This window comes from Taudactylus pleione, unplaced genomic scaffold (genome assembly GCF_031769625.1).
Source record: "Taudactylus pleione unplaced genomic scaffold, aTauple2 ptg000520l, whole genome shotgun sequence".
Classification (NCBI taxonomy): Eukaryota; Metazoa; Chordata; class Amphibia; order Anura; family Myobatrachidae; genus Taudactylus; species Taudactylus pleione.
The window spans coordinates 3,824,097-3,834,828 of NW_028284922.1; the positions used below are offsets into that span (position 1 = coordinate 3,824,097).

Consider the following 10,732-nt stretch of genomic DNA (forward strand, 5'->3'; position numbering starts at 1 on the left):
CGTCGGGGAAATGCCGGGCGTCTACATCTAGACGCCCGGCATTTCACCCTTGCCGGGATATGACAGTTGGGAAGCCGACTGCCGGTATTTAGGCAGTCGGTTTCCCGATTGCATACCGCCACTCCAGCTAGTCGGAGCCCCAAGGGCTGCAAAGCTCTTTTGTTCCTCTTAAAACTCCACTGGACAAATAGAGAGAATTGAGCTGTAGAGCCAATCAGAAAGGTGTAATCAGGACGAGTTTATTGCAGCTTGTGATTGGTTCTCTTGCTCACAGCGCCCCCGGCTGCCATTTAAAGTTGGTTAGCTTAACTGATTTGCAGATACTGCAATAGGGGCAACTCCATAGAATATGTTGTCTAGGTGGTAATGTAGCTTTAAAGTAATTGATTCTCTTTTTAGTATACTGTGAGTGCAAAAATACATCAACCATGTTTACTTGAACTCTTTAAAAACATTGCTTACACGTGGGAAAGGCTCTCTTCAGTGAGAGCTCAGCTATGCATGCAGTACAAGATATATTTTCTCTTCACTTGGCGGATTGCAGTAGACAGATGCACGCGGCGCTTCGTGCTTACCTTATTTAATACCTCCTAACATAGAGGGGCTTAGACAGAGCTTGAGAGTAAATACAGCTGTTTGAATAACAGGACTCTGGCTAATACACTTTAATCAACTCAAACAAAATAACAATGTCCGGGGTGGGATGTGGGAAAATAAAGGAAATGGCATTGCAAGTATATTGTTATTTACTTAGTATTTTATGTGTTAGAGTCCCGTATAAAACGCCAGTCATCTTTTATATGTTTACATAAATATATATTTTTTTTATTTTGTGTAACATATTTTTATAAAGGTTTCTCTAAATTCATCTCCCACTTAGTGGAGGAAATTGCTCAGTGAACAAATGCACTGACTGACTTATGCTGGCCATACACGCTGCAATTATCGGGACGATCCGCCCGATATCGGCAGATCGCCGCGATAATTGTAGCGTGGGGGGGGGCAACCGAGGGTTAAATATTGCTCGGTCGGGCATGTTGGATTGTCCAGCATGCCCGTCCGATGCGATATTTACCCGGTAACTGTCGGCCGCATCGGGCAATGTATGCCCAACGCGGCCGACAGACAGACATTTCCTGTGTTCCTTCCTACGGAATGAACAGGGAAATGTCTCCTCCCCCGGGAGCGGAGCGCAGATGTCGGGCTATACACTGTGAGATTTCTCTCACAGTGTATGCCGCGGACATCTGCGGCTGGCAGCCGGCCAGATAAAATGTCTGTCGGTCTGACAGACATTTTATCTTGCCGTGTATGCCCAGCATTAGGCATTTTTTTTATACGATTAGTGGGTCTAGTTAGATAAAGATACATACTGGTAAAATAATTGTAATATTTTTTTTTATTATTATTTTTTTTGTCCCGTCTTTATTTTTATTTTTTTTTATTATTATTTTTTTTGTCCTGACTACAAGTAAGGCCCAATCTTAAATATTGATAACTTAGATCATTCTTTTTTTTCTTTGCTTCATATCTTTTTAACTAGTGTTAGTTAATTGGATTAAAAATCACATTGTATTTGTTAGACATTGCATGAATAGCATTCAACAGAAAGACATCTCCCCGAGAACGGTTTCCATAACTAGTGTAAATAGTGTTCCCGCTAGGCTGTTTTAGCGGGGCACCGTGCCCTGCCCAATTTAAAAAATGCTAAAATTCTCCCTGACCCGCTAAATTTGCCTACCGGGTGCCATCCCCAAATGATTTCAACAATCACCACCGGGTGAATTGATGCCATACGCATGCACACGGCATCTGTTTACACTGCATGGAAAGCTTGGGGGCAGCCCAGCATCTGTGTGAGTGCTGGGCACACCCCCACAGTGATATAAAGGGGCTGCTTCTCAGGGAAACGCCCCTTTCTGAGTGACCACGCCCCCTTTTCGGGATCGCACGCAAAAGTGCCCTTTTGCCGGCCAGGCACCCTGGCCCCGTGCCCCTCTAGAATGTATAGTAAAGCATGTGAAATTGGGACTGGATCATTCAGTAGATGTAAGAAGAGGTGGTAAGTGCAAAAATGCGCTATAACCAGCGCTATTTGATACATTAAACCTTGGTATATATGAAAGCAGAAAACATAGAGAAAAATCACTTTTCTCTACGTTATCTGCAAACACCTAACAATCTCGCCATCGCCATTCTATTGTATGGCAATGTTAAATTATTCAAATGTTATTTAAGAACAATGCACTTTTGTGGTTTAACGATTTTTCACATATCGGCAGGATTACCTTCTGGTTTGTATGCTAACCTACAGTGGCCAGGCATCTTCAGTGGGGTCTTCGGCTGCTCACAAGTTCTTGTGCATGTGCAGTGGGGCCGACCAGGAGATGAGACACAGCGTTTCAGAACTAGGTTGATGCACTGTGGGTCTGGCATGGATCACCGGAGGGGGGAGTTTTCTCTCCCCAACTCTGACGGACGAGATTTTAATACATGTAGGCATTACTATTTCCTGCTTCGCCACGATTAGTGACGCTTTATACATATGCCCCAACATATGATACAGTCATTCTAGGGGTGCACAGATTTTCAGAATAAATTGACCCTACAACTGTAAAGATTAAAACCATTAACTAATCAGTGACTTCGTTAGGAAAGTGCACCATTTTATTAGGAGCACTTTACTGGGGTAAGAGCACCTATTGTGTCCATTCTTCAAAATTGTTTTCACATAGATCTGCCGAAAACAGGGCGAACAGGCTAGAACTACATGTATCAGATCAGAGAATTTGAATGTCAACAGTATTATTTCAGCTCAGTGAGTTGACAGGCCAGGGATGAACTCCTTCAGCCTGGATTGGTGGGGGTGTTTTTGGGTGAGGTACTGCAGACCTATGGTAAATAACAGTATTGGCTAGCTGAAAATGCTGGAATGTTGCAGCAACAAACCAAAACTTCAGTGTGCAGTCTCCGCGCTCAGCACTGTCCATTAGTAAACTGGGCCATGGTGCAATTCACCCTTAGGCTAGGTCAACATGTAACCATTAGCGACAGCCCAGGGTAGTAAAGGGGTGCCAATTACATGCCTCCTGTTCATCAAGTTTGTCGATGGAAACCTGGGAGGTCTGAATTGGTAGAATGTAGGTAATATCATAAACTCCCCATTGCCTGATGAGTGTTCCCTCATATTGAAATAATGGCACAGAGAATTATATAAGGGGAAAGGAAGGTCAGCTTTATTTTTAAACCAATTAACTATTTAATATATAACTTAATTAACTAATAGAAGAAGAAAGAAAGACAAAGTATGGTGGCGCAGAAAGAACGGCCCCACAATGCAAGATCACCAACTGCATACTCACACCGATCTTCTAAATGGGAGGCAAGCAACCAGCCCATTACCACGCCCAAGGAATCCACCTCCCACCCCAATGACACGACGTGAGGCCCACCTGGTTAGGTGGTTGCCGCTGACCCCAGTAGGGTAGAATCAGCCCAAGCCATGTATTGGAAGGAAGAGGACCTCAAGCTCCAAGGACAGATGGCGACTGCTGCCGTTCTTTCCCGCCACAAGAAAAGCCGACACCAAACAACTCAATGAATAAGGGAGGGAGGGCGGGAAACTGCCAACCAGAGAAATTTCTATGAAATGGCTGCCAAGCAGCAACTCTGGAATAGCACTGAAAAACCCACCCCCTGCCCAAACCTATAGGCTAACCAAACCTAATCCCACCCCACAACACTTCCTCACTAAACAACTAGCCCCTTCTTGTCCAGAGGCTGATACCCAGAGGCTTGGGTGTTTAATTACCTTCATGCATATGAATTGCTCTGTCCTACAGATCACCATAACTAGGTAACTGAGTTGGTTCTTGCCTAGGCATTGTGAGCTAATGGCCCCAAAATTAGTCATTGGATAACATTCAATCCAAATCCCTTCCTCTTTCTTTTTATGGCAAAAAAAGGTAGAAGAGGGGAAAAAAATAGAACATTTAAAGTAAAAAATTAAATTAACAAAAACATTTCTGTGCTCCTCTCCTAGTTATTTGCTCCTGTGAAATACATTCCTGCTCATGTGATTGCTTTATTTTATTCTGTGATTATTACTACAGAATCACTGTTTTTTTTATTGCTGTATTCATCTTTTTCTTTTTTCCGTTCCTAGATTCAAATTCAGATGACTTCGATCCTGCTTCCACCAAAAGCAAATATGACTCCATAGATTTTGACAGTTTGCTTAAAGAGGCACAAAGAAGCCTGCGCAGGTAACATGCGTCACCGCCACGCCCAATGGAACGATGGAGAATACCTCACGGACATCTCGTCCCCCAATAAGAGACTCGAGAAAGTCAAACCTAGGAATTTCTCCTACTTTACACTCTCCGTTTTTCAATGGTTTACATGAACACAGCTGCTGGAGACTAAAGAGGCGATGTGATTGTTAGACAAATGAGCATAGCCTTGGGTGTCAGACGATTCCACACTTCCACACTCGCAGTTGTATCACTGGAACAAAAGGCGGCGCACGCTGCACCCATTGCAGATGGCCAACTGTGAAAGCACCTCAGTTTCAAAACTAATTAACCTGGGAATGTCAAGATATCACTATTTACCATGACACTATAGGAGGATTAATAAGCTGCTGATGCTCAACTACAATGCAATCTTCACTTTTGTCTGATTTCGATCATCGCCCTGGTGAAAAAAAACCCCACAAAAACAAACAAAAAAAACATTGCAATATAGATGACGCCTTAGTAACTTTTTTTTATTGGGAACCTGGTGAAGAAATCAAGAAAATGGCATTTTTTTTCTAGTAACCCTACGTCTCTATGCTACAGTAGTCTCTTACTCTAACACCCATGCAGTTGTCTTCGATGTTGTCCATCAACATTAAAGCCTTGTAAATGGTCAATTTCACAGCTTTTTCAGAGATATATATATATATATATACATATATATATATATATATATATATATATAATTTTCTGATGCGTGGATGTGGTGTTACATAATAAACAAGAGCTGAGTATAGCTATCTGAATCCGTGTCCAGGTAGTTTATACCACTGCATTGTAACATGTACTAGTCAAGTATTTACAGATGTAACCTTCTCTCGTGCCGGGGCGATGTGCGAGCCTACACGTCGCCCACGTCTCCGCCAGAGAGGGGGTTCATGGAGTATTTTTATTTTGTGTACATAGAGTATGACAATGTCCTTTATTTGTTACTGCTATGCACTGTAAATGCAGCCTTCTTTTCAATACGGAAAAACTTTTTTCTTAAAATCAAGACTATTCAAAATGTAACTATATAAGGTGAAAGACCTGTTGTATACTAATCTATTTAGGAGCTGACTTTATGCTTATATATATATTTGATTGTAAAAACAAAAAAAAATTGACAGCGTGCGTGTGCGTGTTTTTATTTATTTTTATTTTTTTTCGGTTGGGTGCACAATTATTGCTTTAAGCACACTCATCCCTGTTTTTTGGTGAGCTTCCATATAACTGTTTTGAGAAGGATTATATTGGCCTAGATAAGGTCGCAGCCGCATGGAGAAAGTGTTTCATCTTCCCGTGTAAGTGTCTTCATCTGCAGTAATACATACTGAGTCAGTTTAAGATTTACCGTATCTTGTCAAAGTCCGCAGTGATTGTTGTTTTTTTTTTTAATTTTTATTTTTTATATATATTCGTTTTGCTGTACGTCGGGAATGAATGTATAATTTGATTATTTTCACAATAACCCATCATACCTTTGTCCTGAAAATGCTGCTGGGAAACCCAGCACTGTACACTGTGTGTGGTAGGTCTTTTTTTTGTCTAAACACTGTTTAATAAGCCAGTAATTTATTTCATTTTTGTTGTCGGCACTGTTGGAATTTTTTGGCATAAGCCAAACTTTATATTGTTGTGCATCCTTTGGAGAAAATAATATTTCATTCCTTTGTTTACTGAAGACATATATTTATCAGTTCATGCTATCGTATTTGTTACAGTAATATGCTGATTACACGAGAAACGGACAGTTGAAAGGATGCTAAAACCCTCTTAGTACTGTCATATGCTGCAGGTGAAATTCATTTCCTGTTGCAAGATAGTGTTGACTATGCATTAGTGTGGTTTCAGCTACACTGCTGTGCTACTAATTCTTCATGACATTGTCTTGGTGCAGATTACACAAGGAGGCTACGCTAAAATTGGTTTCCATATGAACACAGGATCATTTTAATTTCTTAACGTACAGCCTCTCTGTATTGTGGGAGACCTGCATTTGGGTTAATCCCTATGCCGCAAATCCAATGTATTCAAACACAAGTGTAATTAATTAACCAGAATCATTTCCCATATCCACCAACCCATAGCTGACTGAACTCTACGTCATGTGTGGTGCGTGTTTAGCAATGCAAATATTTTTTCATAAATGGTAATCGTCACAGTTTTTGCAACAATTTGTAAACTATTTTGGAGAATATTGCTACTACTATAAATGGTTTAAAGAACACATTTCTAGGAATAATTGGTGAATGTACACAAAAAAATAACTGATTTTGCTAGTATTCTTCTGTTGTGTAATGTAACCAGATTCAACGTAAGAAGGTATTGGGAGAAGCCATTTGCATCCGGATTTTGATACTGTAGTTGCTGCCATCACCCACGGCCGGTGGGGCTGTGATGTGGCATGAACTGGAGTGGCAAAGACTGTCTAACCCATGTTGACTCTTGCCATCGTTCTACAGTTACTTTCATTCATGCATATATTAACATCATTGGGGGTCATTTTGTAACGGGCCGCTAAGGCCGTTGCGTCACTCACAGTTCTTCAGTTGTCGCAAATTAATTAAAAGTCCATTTTATCACAGAGCTCCACTGAAACCTCTTTTAGCTGCTACGCACATGTCTATGCGGCAGAGTCACTGAACTTCCCATGGGAAATTTGTGAGCTGATTGACATGCCTCTATGTGTAATGATATGTGAAGGCGATCCTTTGCTAGATTGATAAGTTGCAGAAAAGTTTGTGCAGTCCTCAGATTTCATTATGCTATAGTACAAAAGGTGGAGACAGGAAAACTTTCTCCAAGTTGCCTACGGTCACAAAGCTTTTCCACAATCCAGAAGCCACGTTATTTTCCCTTATCGCCTCTGACGTGCTGTAAGATACTTTCAGCTAAGTGACTTCTGCTCACCCTAGTCACAAAGGTTGCACCTAAAGTAGAGTCCTATATGACACTGTTGAGCTTAATGAAGAGGGAGGTCTAAATGTGCCTGGTGGATGTTTCATCTCTGCAGCTGTGACGCCAAGTTGATTGTACATCTGTTTGCGCAGTGCTTTTTTTGCTTGAATTTGTGCTGCGTATGCTCCAAGAATAGGCTCGTGCATATTTTTGGCCATGAAGAGTCGTACGCAATTTGGGCACGTGGTCCCTTATGGACTGCAGTGGGATGAGGTGTTCTCATGTAAATTCAGTGAGGGCAGGTTAACTCAACTGTGGGGCATGCTGACCAGTAAGCAACATCTATTCGGAGGGGTATCTATTACACCTATGTCAGGGCAGGTGCAAGTACACACTGATAATGATGGCAAGTAGTAAACCAGGCGCACGCAGAAGAGCCTGCATTCTCAGATGCATACCGCTCTGCACATGATGGAATATATGCTATTTTTCCATGCATGTTTCATTTGCACGATCTACTCCCTGATTTATGCCCAACTCTGCACCGGTGCCACAGACCACGAGATTGGCAAATGCTTTTCTTTTGGAAAAATCAAAAACAATGTACGTTCTAGTGCATCTGTGCAGAACAATGTGCCCCTACTGTTTGTTATAAATGACCCCCATTGTTGTTTAATTAGAACATTTTATATTTGTCCTCATGGAAAATCAGAGAAAACTATCACCGCAAGGCGATTCAGCCTACACAATGGCTGCATTCATCATTTATCACCAGCATATTTTATTCTCAAAAATTCCACTGTACAAAATGCCGGAAGCTTTTTTTTGTTTGGTTTGGTTTGGTTTGGTTTTGTTACTTCTCATTTTGAAATAGATAGATAGCAATAAATGAAAAAAAAAAAATTAAAACCATACGCATTATTTTCACGGGTTCCCTGTTACACTCTTAACAGCTTTAATCCGTGTACTGGTTGTATTTATGTAGGTTACGAGAAAATGCAGGTATTTTATCTTGTTTAATTATATGATCGCCAAACTAAAGTTTACAGATTTTTTTTTCCTCAATTTTCTGTTGTACAAAAATAATAAAAATAAAAGTATATATTAAAAAAAGCAATAAATTATTTTTAAGAAATCAATGTTTAATATATCATATTATGTGTTTAAAGATCAGATGCATTGCCTATTTTGCCTTTAAATTTATGTAATCAGATGTTTTAATACATTCTATTTTGCCCTGTATTGCTGAAATGAACTGAAAGTGTGTGTACGATTTTGTTTCTTTATAAGCAGATAAAATCTTATTGTTGATTTTTTTTTTGGCAGACCTGAAAATCGCTCTCTCCTACAATCACACGTTCCTCTGTGTTAAAATATATACAGAAAAGATGTATGTATGTTTTGGGGCATTTTAAAACATTTTGGGATCATAGGAGATTGGCTACTACATATTTCAAATTTGTACTTCTCATGACCATGCGCTAAAAAGTTCATATACTGTAGGCACCAAACCAGTGATAAACTGTGGATGTAATCAACAACATGAAAAGAGTTGTACCACACCGCTAAACTTGACGTGTAGTAACGCTGCTTCTGCTTTACAGTAATGATAAATATCGCAGCTCTGCCCTTTGTGACAAAATAAATGTAAAACGGTCTTTAAATAACTTTTACTGTTCAACGTTAGGTTTGAAACTTCACATGAAAGTAGCCTATAAGATTGTGCTAAACATTTTTTTTTTTTTGCCAAAGACAGTTGCACAAGGTTGGAACAATTGTGCAATCGGAGGGAGAAAGGTTGTGGCCAGTTGAAAAATATAAGCACTTCATCCCTTTAGATTTAGTTAATGATTATTTATCCTTTTTTGTATCTGTAATGAAAAGTCCAATCGTTGTAGTTGCACACCTAATCAATGAATGACCTAGAATAGCCATATAAGGTAATGTGATAACCCTGGCTCTATACCTGTGTGACAGACATTATCAATACTATGAACAACTGATCGGATTGCGCTACTGTAAGATTTGTAGGTGACAATGTACTAATGGTGGTAACAGTTGTGCTTAACAGGCAAACAAAGCTTTTAGCTAGACGCCCCCCCCCCCCATTCCCGGGGTTCGAGGTTCCACCTGCCAATTCTACATGTACTGTGGTTTTATTCATTGTATTAAAATTTCTGTGATTATTTTTTTAATGTGTAGAACACATTGGCCTCACTGAGCTAATAAAGGGAAACAAATGTTTAAAATGAACACCTGTCCTCTCGCTTTATTCTGTCGTAACTGTATTGTGGTAAGATGCATCTATATTATGTACCGTTACATAGTCCCATATATGCAGGTTTACTTGCAGTGCTGACTCTTGGCTCAGTACTGTTCATACTGTTCAAGTTGTTCTAAAGACATAGGGGTCTATGTACTAAGCCTTGGAGAGAGATAAAGTACCAACCAATCAGCTCCTAACGGTCACCTTACAGGCTGTGTTTGAAAAAATGATAGGAGCTGATTGGTTGGTACTTTGTCTCCGTCCACTTTCTCTCTCTCCAAAGCTTAGGACCTGATTCAGACCTGCTCGCTAAACTGCGGCCGCTCGCACTGACCGATAGTCGCCCGTCTGCACATGCATATAATTCGCAGTGCGCGTGCGAAAGCCACTCTCAGCGATAAGGAATCGGGTGCTCGTAGTTCACAGACTGCCCGCTACTTTGAGTGACAGAATGTGCTGTTTGTGGGTTGTAACAGGGGAAGATGCTTGTGAACAGGGGAGTGGATGTGCGAACGCAGGCTTGTCTGTCCGTCAGAACGGAGTTTAATGGGTGTGCATAATTAGCAAAGTAGCGTCATAGAACACGTCACTTGGTTGTTTTGTTATCCTGAACTGCTCGCAGTGCTTGCGGGAGGGTACAGTCAACCACAAGCGCTGCGATCGCTTCTGATGGTCTTCGATGTACCAATGTTTTAAGACACTTCCTGGAGATGACGTGAGCTAGTGGGCGTGTAATGTCACGCTAATGGGCGTCTACATTGACAAAGTGATCGCTGGCCAAGACATAGTGGGAGTGCTTATGCCTTGCCGAGCGAGTGGCTGCCTTGATGTCACTTTGCAAAATTGAAATACGCTGGGAGCGAGCGGCCGCAATTAGCGAGCGGGTCTGAATGAGCTCCTTAGTACTTGGACCCCATAGGGCCTGATGCAGAGTCGCACACAATTCCTGATGTTCGCGGAGTTCAGCGTTTTTTTTTGCTGCTGCACATGGCAAAATCCTTAATATGCATATGGCTCATGCGTTACACTGTGTGTAGGCACCAATACGCTGTGACCGGACATACGCAGATGGTGCGAATTATGGGCGTGCTATAGGAATGTCGCGGGCACGTGGCTGAATTGTTTGCATACACAGATGCTCCATTGTACGGAGGCCATACAGACAGAACATCGGCACCTACTATAGGGCTGGTGTAAGTTTCAATGGTTCGATTGCTGGTGGCGTCACGCACCAGGCGGTATTGAAGCATCCACAGATGCTCTAAGTAGGCGTCTCAGTCCTTGCACA

At 41.3% G+C, this 10,732-nt stretch overlaps 1 protein-coding gene across 1 annotated transcript in view; it reads left to right on the forward strand.

Annotated features, from left to right (window-relative positions):
• PPARGC1A (PPARG coactivator 1 alpha) overlaps nucleotides 1-9,409 on the forward strand; it is a 98,402-nt gene extending 88,993 nt beyond the window's left edge. The window contains exon 13 of the mRNA XM_088450616.1: nucleotides 4,166-9,409. Within this exon, the coding sequence (XP_088306742.1) occupies nucleotides 4,166-4,269 (104 nt within the window). The 3' untranslated portion in view covers nucleotides 4,270-9,409. The remainder of the gene's footprint in view (nucleotides 1-4,165) is intronic.
• Nucleotides 9,410-10,732: the final 1,323 nt, after the last annotated feature.